Below are 9845 nucleotides of genomic sequence, written 5' to 3'. Positions count from 1 at the left end.
AGAGACCAGGGGGAACTGATGTGTACCGCGTCGTTTTTGTACTTGTGCCATTCGAATTTTTCACCTGCTTCTTATTTTCGCTGTAGATTCCGGTTGCAACTACTTTCTTCGTTATCTGCGCTGTTTCCTGGGAGCTATGTCTCTGTGCGTGCATGTGTTATTAGTGTGGCAGTTATTGTTGCTGGCGGTGCTGCTTGCCGCCATTGCTATTGATGCAGCCGCTGCGACTCTCTGCGGAATTGGTCGCGCAGCCGCATACACACCCGCCTCGTGAGATACTCTTGCGAGCCCTTTCTTTTGCCGTTGTCGTTCTCTTCATTTGTTTGAGGGAAAATGGCACGCACGATCATCCTTAAAAAGCGATTATCCCCAGACGCACACCTGCAGATACGAAAGCGAGGAAGAATTCAAAACGACTTGCGTTTTCCAATTTCTTGTTTTTTTTTTTTTCTGTACGGCTTATATTTCGTTGTGAAAGAGACGATGGTGAGGTATTCGTACTCCTCTCCTTCTCCTTCCACCTATAACCCTGGTGGTATGTTGGGTGTTTGTTGCTCTCATTCACTGCGGCTCCCATCATTCCTGAGTCCCTCCCCAGAGCGTCCTTTCCCCTCCTCTGTCTCTGCTCTCTTCGTCATCTTATGTCGCTTCTCGTGTTGCTGCGCAAGTTTTGATAGACCCTTTCCCAGGCCCGCCTAACTTTTCCGGCTCGAGAGCCAGTGGAAACAAAAACCACGACAGGGATAACAAGAACAACAAGCACAAGAAATTCACACCTACACACACATACACAGAGAGAGAAGGAGAGATTGACCAACATATATACATACGTCAAAAAAAAAAATAGCTCTGGGGTCCCCGGGAACATATAAAGGGAAATGGCACATAATGCCACATATATTGGCGCAAAATTGCCCCCGCTTCCGCTTGTTGCGCCCCTGTGCGGCTGCCACAATCCCGAGAAGGCGCTCGTTGTGTACCAAAACGCGAAGGGCACCGGGGAGGTTGCGGTACAGGAGCTTCTTGCGCGGGCTCGTATAGTTGTTCCTGCGCTAATGAACTACCTGTTCTTTAGCTCCACGCATGTGGCAGTGCTTTACTTGGGCAAGAGCATTGTGAACGGCAAGCGCATGGGCGTCCGCGAGGGTGCGGTCGATATGAAGATACGAATGCTCCGCTACTTGACAACGGAGATGTGGCCGCCGCTGCTGCGCACTGACGCACCGGAAGAGTCCTGTGTTGGGGACTTAATGTGTTCTGGGTGCTACAGCGAGCTCCCCTTTGAGGAGCTGCTGGCTTCGGACGGCAATGAAGACGACAACACTTCTCGCCAGCGTGCATCACTCAACTTGCTGAAGCAGGTATCACTACGGAGCGAAATGGAGGTGCTGGTGTACCTCAAGAACGGCGCAGATGACACAAAATACCTCAAGTTGATTCTTCGTAACACCATGCACCGTCTGCACTTCGATGTTATTGACCCGAAAGATGAAAAGCACCGCTGGGAGGCGCGAAAGCTCTTTACGCGCATCCTCGACAACTTGGAGACACGTAAGGCGATACCAAGTTACGAGGCATACGAGCGAGCGTTTCGTGAAGCGTGTTCAATGGCGGCACGGCTGCCAGTCCATCAGACGTTGTTGGAACAACGTGTTGAGGTGACTGTACGTTCAAGTGATGATTCAAACGATAATGACGGCGACGAGGTGCGGTTTTACCCATGGATGGCAAGCCTAACAAAACCTGAAGGTTCTATGCTGGATTACAAGAGCTACATATTCGATACAGTTGATCAGATCAAACTCAATTGTGTGCGCTTTATGTGTGGCTTCCTTAATGCCTATAGTAAGGGAAGACTTCTTATTGGCGTCCACGAGGTTCCAAAGCGTAACCCAGATGGCTCAATACCTCCTGTGGGTGATGGCAAGAACAATATTGTTCGCCACGATGATTTGGTAGACCAGTATGTTGTTGGTGTGCGCATCACCGACGGGGATTTGCTCGAGATTCAAGAGGATCTCTCGAAGCAACTCCTGGCGTGTGTGCCACCGGTTCCACCACAGACAGTTCGTGCAGAGTTGCTGCCTGTGCGGCTGCCAGATGATTTCACTATGTCGGGACGGGTGCTGGTTCTTTGTGATGGAGAGCCTGGTGGTTTTTGCACTGGAATGAAGCAAAAAATATTCTCTGCTATGCACCAATTGGTCCCACAGGGCCTCTCTTTGGTTCCTGTGGAGAGCAAGACGCTGCGGCAGAGACTCCAAGGGGAGAGCTATCCCTTTGATGAACCAAGGATCGAGTTCTACTGTGTGGCTGCAGTGCGAGATCCTGCAGCACTGGAACAGCAGAATTGGGAAGGTCCACTGCTAAATGCACTCGAAGGACAGAAGGTTTACTGCCATTACTTTTTTGTGGATGACCCAGGCGATGTTATCATCCCACCACTTAGCGTCATTGATATTTCAGTGGATCTGAAGCGAAGCTCATATATTCCCCTGCGAATGTACCCTGAAAAGTTTTTTAGTGGGTGGCCCTCAATACCTATTTGGGACACAACCACAAATAGTATACGACGAGTAGAACGAAATTACAACATATTTCGTTACTTCTTGACAACAGGAGGTAGCTACGCTCCTGTGACCCAACAGAGTGATTTCAGCATGTCGACACTACCTGTACCGTGGCAGATGAATGAACGCTGTGTTGCACCCGTTAAACGTGTGCTGCGTCAGATTCGTCCGTCTTGGTTCAATGTTCCCCAAATCTCAAGTCTTGTTCTCAGCTATTTGGGAGACATATTGGACTGCTTGCGGTTCCGTCTTCTAAATTCTGTGTGCGACATGGTTTTCGAGCTTCGGCAAGGGACGTATCTACTGCAGCTGCTTCTTGCGACACCGTTGGGGAATGTTGATTTCAGCTGTTCTTGGGATCTTCTCTCCCGCGTGCAGAATGAGATGCTGGCGGCGGAGATCCCACCGATGCCGTTGCTCTTATGCCGCACGTTTGAGAGCATTGGAATACTTCCATCGCCCTTTCCTTATGTTGCAGTTCCTCTAATTCAGCAGAGCTTCCGCGTTTCTCCATACCTCGTGCCTTTGTTTTATTTACAACGCTATTTCGACGGCCAAATGAAACCACTGATCGTGCTTGATCTTCGCGACGGTGTTGTGAAAAGCATACACCTTCGTAACGGTGAATTTACCCTGGAAGCTGTGGTTGGGGTAGGATTTGGGAGGATCTCAAAACGCCGCATCAGTCAGTTCGGTTCCAGAAACCGATCGAGCACAGAAGATTCTCTCTCTGAGGATGGGGGTGTGTCGCCAAGCGCCGCGATGCATGGGTTCCTAACGCCGCCGACGCACCGCCCTGCTGAAGTGTATGGCGACAGCGAGCGAAGCCATCTTCCTTTCCTTGCACTACCCTCATCCGAACGCAAGAAGGTACCCAGGGTGCCGCGAGAGGTCGAGGAACACCTCCCACTCATTGAGTTTAGGTTTCTCACTGAGGAAGTGGTTGCAGAGTTTGATATTTATCCTCGTAATGGACGTAGCGATACGCATGAGACGTCGCTGCAGGAAATGAGAGATTCAAACCAATTGACCCCATGGACCCTATCTCATCTGCTCTCTTGGTTTAATGTGTTGTCGTCTGATGAGCATGTTCTTCCCTTTGGCTACTGTAAGCGATCTGTATCGTACTGTGTTGCTTCTCTTCAAGATGTATGTTTGGAGCATGTGGAACATATTGAAGAAAACAACCTTCATCTGGCCCATATCCGTTTTGCTGACTCACCGCAGAGCTGTCTTTTGCACAAGAAGACGAAGGAATGGATGTCCATGTGAATTATATGTTTTATCCTTTTCGGGTAGAAAGGATAATTCTTTTTGTTTTTCACCAAAAGAAAGCAAGATAAAAGGAAAAAAAAAAGAAAACAACAGGCAATGCTCTTCAATGGAGAAGAAAAAATATATATAAATATGGCTTTAAAAAAACGAAAGCGAACAAATGCTCTTTTTTCGGTCCTACCAATCTCATTTGTCTTGTAAGGGGGGAGGGCTAACGAAGGTAAAGGGTAGTCTCTCAGTACTGTTCCATTCGCTCCCGGGTAGTGCACGGATGAATTTGGCATGACCAATTCAAACGGGCCACGGTGGAGGTTGTTGAGGCTACCAGGGACCCCTTTGCGAAGAAGGTTGCTCATCCTTTTGATCCTCATATTTCTCTTATTGGTCGTCGGGTCGCGTCAAGAAAGTGTACATAAGGCAACTTTGTCGTTGCCGGTGCACATTTCAACTCCACTCAAGGAGCTTTATTCGACGCCACATTGGAGATCCTACGCTGCGTTGGGCCTTGCGCCGCCGACCTCACGGTTTCCGGAAAATGAGTTCATCACGTTGACTACCGCCGCGCACGTCAAAAATCGTGCGGCCGCTGTTCAGCGGCTGTTTTCCTGCTATGGTAAAAAGGAAGGCGAGGGAACGCACAATGAAACCAGTGATTTGTATGACTTTGTTGTTTTGCCGATTGGGTGTTTCGGTGACACTCTAGATGCATGCACGTCGTGCACTCTCAGTAAGACACTTGTGAATGCCACATATTGTGGCCGTCAGAAGATAGGTCTCTTTCTTGGCGATAATTTTTATCCGTACGGTATCCGTTCTCGGCGTGATAGACGGTTTAGGAGGGAGCTGCGTTACAAATTCTATCGTTTCCCTGAGCTTCAGATGACGTACTACGCCACCTCTGGTAATCACGACGGGTGGCCTAAGTACTTGTATCGCACGGAGAAGTATTGGATGATGCCTGCGCCATTTTATCGGAGTGGCATCCAACAGAGTGGGGAAACGACTGTGGAGATATTCACCATCTCAACTAACCCATACGATATGATTGGTAGGAAACACTTCTTTGAATACCAAAAGGCGTGGCTCAACAGTTCCTTGGCTAATAGCACTGCTCAGTGGAAAATTGTCATGACCCACGAACCCATTATTAACGTGATTAGTCTACAATACCATGCACAAGGCCTGAAGTATATTCATCCCCTCCTTAAGCAACACGGTGTTCAGATATTGGTGTGTGCCCACTTGCATGGCGTGTTTCTACACCGTGTGGATGGGGCCTATTACCAATTGACTTCGGCAGGATTCGCTAACAATCTGGTGGGCAGTGTAAATATTCATAGACCACTGGGTTACAATCACCTTGGCGTAGCTGCCACCGCCCTTCTTGTGAAACAAGAGACCATTACAGTGGTTTCTGCGGATGCCGATGGATACCTTGTTTTCCATCACATCGTGCCCCGTCATATGGCGTCGTAGAATTGACACTTTAGTTGATCCCTGATATCCTTTTTTTTTTTGCTACATCCTTGGTTTTACACCTTGCATCTCTTTCGTGAAGTGAGATGAGGCGCACACACACACACACACACATTCATTTGTGAGAGTTTTGCTGTATGAACAAAAATAATAGTATTATTGCTATTATTATTGGTTTTGTTTTCTGCTAAGAGATGGTGCCTAATAGGCACTTGTCGAGCGTGTCCGTCATCTGCGATTTACATATGTATTGTTTGTCCTTGTTTTGTTTTGTTTTTATACCTCTTTGTAGTTTGGTTTAGCAGAGTGTGGCTGTGCTATACGGCCAGATGGGTGATCGTAAGCTTGAAGCTCAGAGGAATGTGAGCAATGCTGCAACGAAATATCCTGAATCAAGTGCACTAGAAAGAAATAATGTTAAAGCAAATCCCCTTTTCCCCCAAGTGCCACCGTCGACGTCACTGAAGGGCAACACTTCAATTGCGATGCCAAGTGGCGCACAAAACCTCCAAGAATGTGCTTTCTATGATGAGACAGTTAGTGTTTGCGGCTTTTCCGGTGAATGTGCAACCCAGTCATTGACAAATGACGAAGATCGTTCAGACAACAGGATACCCGCAATTGAGAGCCGAGTAACAAAGGCTGTTGAGCCACCAGAGTACTCAAAGCCTCCGCAGAAGCAAGGAGACAGCTTGAAAACGCTTAAGCGGCGTAACTGTGCGATTTGTGTCGGTGTGCTGGTCTTCTCCGTGCTATTAGGCGTTGTTAGTGGCCTTGTTATCGGCTTGGTTGGCTACCGCTACAACATGTTAAACCAGCGGATCGCATTGGCAGCCAAAAACCGCATGGTTCTGAACAGTTCTGTCAACATTCTTCGTGATGCCCATTCAATGCTGGCGGTCGACTCTCTGAATCTCCTGCACTATGTACAAGCCATGGGAACTAACTACACGAGTGCAGAGGAGATGCGTGACGCGTATAATAGGTCATTTTTCCTATTTTCGGCACTTGGCATGGCGAGTTCACCAGAAGTGGACGAATTCCTTATTTTTGTTCCTTTTTGTGATGAGGTAGAAATGCAAGAAAACAGATGTCATGATGCTCTGTTTCTAGCGTATACGTGTGAGCCTCTCCGGAACCGTTCTGAAAAATGTTTTTATTCCTTCAACAATGACAGTGGTGTAGATACGTTTGAAGTTTTAAAAGACGGTCACGGGGCCCCCTTCGGTTTGAAGTGGTTAAGAACTGAATCACTCTCGAACTATATGGTGAACTCTAGTCAGACACCTCCTACTAACTCCAGCGGCCGTTACATTGGCTTTGTCACCTCCGATCCTGCCAATGAGGTCGTAAATACAGGCGTAGCACATCGTCGACAATTTAAGAAGGACGGTCGCACTGTTGTTTGTGAGGCAAGTGGCTACACTATTAATTGGTTTCGGGCATTTGATCAGACTCTTCAGAAGGCAAATGAAAGTTACTCTCTGATATTCAACGCGAGCGGCTCCATACTAGCATATTCCTATATGTCTCAAAATCAACAGGGCGGGGTACCTTGCCATGGTATCACCCTGGATGAGATGAGAAGGGCAAAGAATGACAACAGCGCGCAGAATGTAGAATGCGGCACGAATGGCGCTGGTGTCCTTGATAGCATTGTAGAGCTATTGTTGGACTTCTTTAAGAATGAGAAAACAGAACCAGATGCGCCGATGATAGGCCGCTCCGAAATTGTGGAGAGTAATGGTTTGGTGACAGCAGTACAAGAGTTTTTTTTTGTCGAGGCAGACCCTCAAGAACACAAACAACTCTATGCTGCGTATGCTACGCCGATGCTGACTGGGCTTGACCGACAGAGTGTACTCCAAGTCATTATATGTGTGGTTGTAGTGGTCGTTTCCATTTGCGTTCTTGGAGGGGTTAGTTTGTTCTCTATCAATCAGCTTCAGAGGACCGTTGAACTGGTATCTGTACTAGCTGTTCACGTCGCGACGTACGACTTGGAGAAGATGCAGATGGTTCTGGATCGTAAGCATCAGGGCTTCAGTGTTCCATTCGGTTTTTTGGGGATCGATATGTTGTCGGATGAGTTTAACAAAATTCTCATGAATCTAAAGGCCTACCGGCCTTACTTGCCACAGGCGCTTTTGACGAACATTGCCTGCCCTGAGTGGGGCAAAGGGAGGATTTCTGACAACGGCTCCTCACCTTCGAATGGAGATGATAAAATGGAGGGGGCATACCCTCCTGCGCCTGATGTTCAAGAAACTTGTATTGTGGACGGATCGGATGTAAACGCTGTTGTGCTAAATGCCTCCGAAGAAGGGTGGCAAGCTCCTAAGCTGAAGCGTGTAAAAGGTACTGTTATTGTGGCACAGCTTCAGGGATGCGTTCTCGGTGAACCTGACTCTTTAACAGTGATTGATCAGTTTCTAGCCTTTGTCTTGAAAAATGTACGGGCCAGCGGCGGTGTTGCTGATCAAATTGAAACTGATCACGTCATCGTCACATTCAACTTTCACCTCCCGGTAATACGCCACCAGCAGAAGGCTTGCCATTGCGCCATTGCGATCCAGGAAGACTGTCGGAAAGCGGACATGAAGGTAGCTATTGCCATCACATCGGGAGTGAATTATGTTGGTACCGTTGGTACAGATGAGCAGAAGGCGCGTGTTGTTGCGGGTGACGGTGTCCAATTGGCGAAGCGCCTCGTCACGCTGCATCGTTACCTCGGCTCGACGATCCTTGTCACGCAGCAGGTAGCCCATGAATCGAACATCGCCGCCGTCCCTGTAGACAATGTCGAGGTTTACTCACCCTACTACAAGGTCACACTCCAATACGTGATCCTTGAAGTGTCTGGGTCGGCTCACGGTGAACTCTCATGTGAAGAGGCATTTTCCAAACAAATCTTTAGTCTTATTCTTCGGCGCCAGGGACGTGAAGCACGAGCTTCAGTGAATCAGCTTATGCGGAAATTTGCATCTATTGACGAGGCGCCGTGGTATGCACGTCGCCTTTATGAGCTTTGCAAACATAACCAAAGTCTTATTGAAAGTGGATACCGGCGAAAAGAGCTGCTGTGGGCCCCGTTGGAGGGAGAAGAACTATTGGAACGCCACATGACGGACGAAGCTGCGCGACAGACGAAGGGTTTCCACTCATTTGATACGGTTTTTACTGAGATGAGAGACGGATCCGGCAACGTTGCCGATTCGGGCTGCGGCTGTGGTAGCATGGGGAGCCAATACACCGATGATGTGAAGCGAGCAAAGGTGCAGATCGATGCCCAGTCCTCCAGTAGTCGCCGTGCAATGTTAGTGAAACCTGATAAGCAGGGTGAGGACGCTCTTATCTCCCTTTTTGTCCAAGATGAGGAAACACCATTTGAGAGTGAAAACGTGCTCGATCAGGATGAGGAAATACTCCACAACGGTTTCCCTAATAAGGGTTTACCACAGGTAATTGAAGATATCAACCATCAGATTTTCTATCGTACTGACGAGCTACTGGGGAGGGGACAGTTTGGCGAAGTGTATCTCACCATATCGGCAAGCGGGACATTTGTCGCCACGAAGGTATTTCCCCTCGAAGAGAATGGTGCTGCGTTGGTTCAGGAGGTTGAGGCTTTGATTCAACTGCGCCACGATAATATAGTGGCCTATGATACCTGTGCCATTCAGGACGGCTACTTTTTCATATTTACGGAATACATGGCTGCGGGGAATATGCGCCAGTTGATCTCACGTCTCGGTCGGATTCCTGAGAAGACGGTCCGCAAATACGGTCGTGATATTCTCTTTGGATTGAAGTTTCTCCACACCATGAAGTACGTTCACTGTGATCTTAAGCCGGACAACGTGCTTCTCTCGTCGGAGGGCACATGCAAACTTGGAGACTTCGGTACTGTGCATCTTGCACGAAGCGTTCCTGACAGAGGTGCAACACTTCGAGGTACACCGCGCTACATGGCCCCAGAGGCCGTGATGGGAAACTCGACAGACAAGTCGGATATTTATGGTTTTGGGCTGACGATGGCACATATGTTGCTCGGATTCAACCCCTGGCAAAAATACGAGGAGTCGGATGAACACTTTCTCTTGCGACTTGCGAGGGACGATGAGGATATGAGACCAGCATTACCTACAGACTTGGAGGACAAGGAACTGGAGCGCGCCGTCCGAAGCTGCTGTGAGCATGACCCCGCGTTGCGCCCCACAGTCGATGAGCTGCTCTCTATGCTTTCATAAGGCTCGCGTGCATCCTGTGTCTCTCTCTCTACGGTGTCCTTGGATGACGTCGTTCTCGCACGGCGGAGGAGTGAAGCTTTGGAGAAGTGTGGACTGTGATCCTAAATGTAGATCACCGCAGAAGAGTTCTTGCGCAACAGAGGATGCTCAGCTGTTCCCAATCCAAAAAAAAAAATCATCTGTATATCAACCCTTAGTTATAGTATGCCAGTGTATTCCGACAAAAAAGAATGTAGAGGGATTAGGTTTTTTTTTTTTTAAGGAAAAGTAATAA

The 9845-nt window shown here is 48.4% G+C and overlaps 3 protein-coding genes across 3 annotated transcripts; all 3 read left to right on the top strand.

Annotated features, from left to right (window-relative positions):
- Window positions 1–878: 878 nt before the first annotated feature.
- On the top strand, window positions 879–3842 carry DQ04_06581020 (hypothetical protein; the record flags this gene model as incomplete). Its single annotated transcript, XM_009314779.1, has 1 exon — window positions 879–3842. The coding sequence occupies one exon, from the start codon at window positions 879–881 to the stop codon at window positions 3840–3842; it is 2964 nt and encodes a 987-aa protein (XP_009313054.1).
- A 285-nt stretch (window positions 3843–4127) lies between these two features.
- Window positions 4128–5321, top strand: DQ04_06581010 (acid phosphatase; the record flags this gene model as incomplete). The annotated part of the gene is made up of 1 exon (XM_009314778.1): window positions 4128–5321. One exon carries the CDS (start codon window positions 4128–4130, stop codon window positions 5319–5321), a length of 1194 nt encoding a protein of 397 aa, XP_009313053.1.
- Window positions 5322–5650: 329 nt separating this feature from the next.
- Window positions 5651–9571, top strand: DQ04_06581000 (mitogen-activated protein kinase-like protein; the record flags this gene model as incomplete). The annotated part of the gene is made up of 1 exon (XM_009314777.1): window positions 5651–9571. One exon carries the CDS (start codon window positions 5651–5653, stop codon window positions 9569–9571), a length of 3921 nt encoding a protein of 1306 aa, XP_009313052.1.
- Window positions 9572–9845: the final 274 nt, after the last annotated feature.

Source organism: Trypanosoma grayi, assembly GCF_000691245.1.
Source record: "Trypanosoma grayi strain ANR4 Tgr_658_V1, whole genome shotgun sequence".
In the NCBI taxonomy this organism is placed as follows: domain Eukaryota; phylum Euglenozoa; class Kinetoplastea; order Trypanosomatida; family Trypanosomatidae; genus Trypanosoma; species Trypanosoma grayi.
The sequence above is the reverse complement of the archived record's forward strand: the minus strand, read 5'-3'. Positions and strand labels throughout refer to the sequence as shown.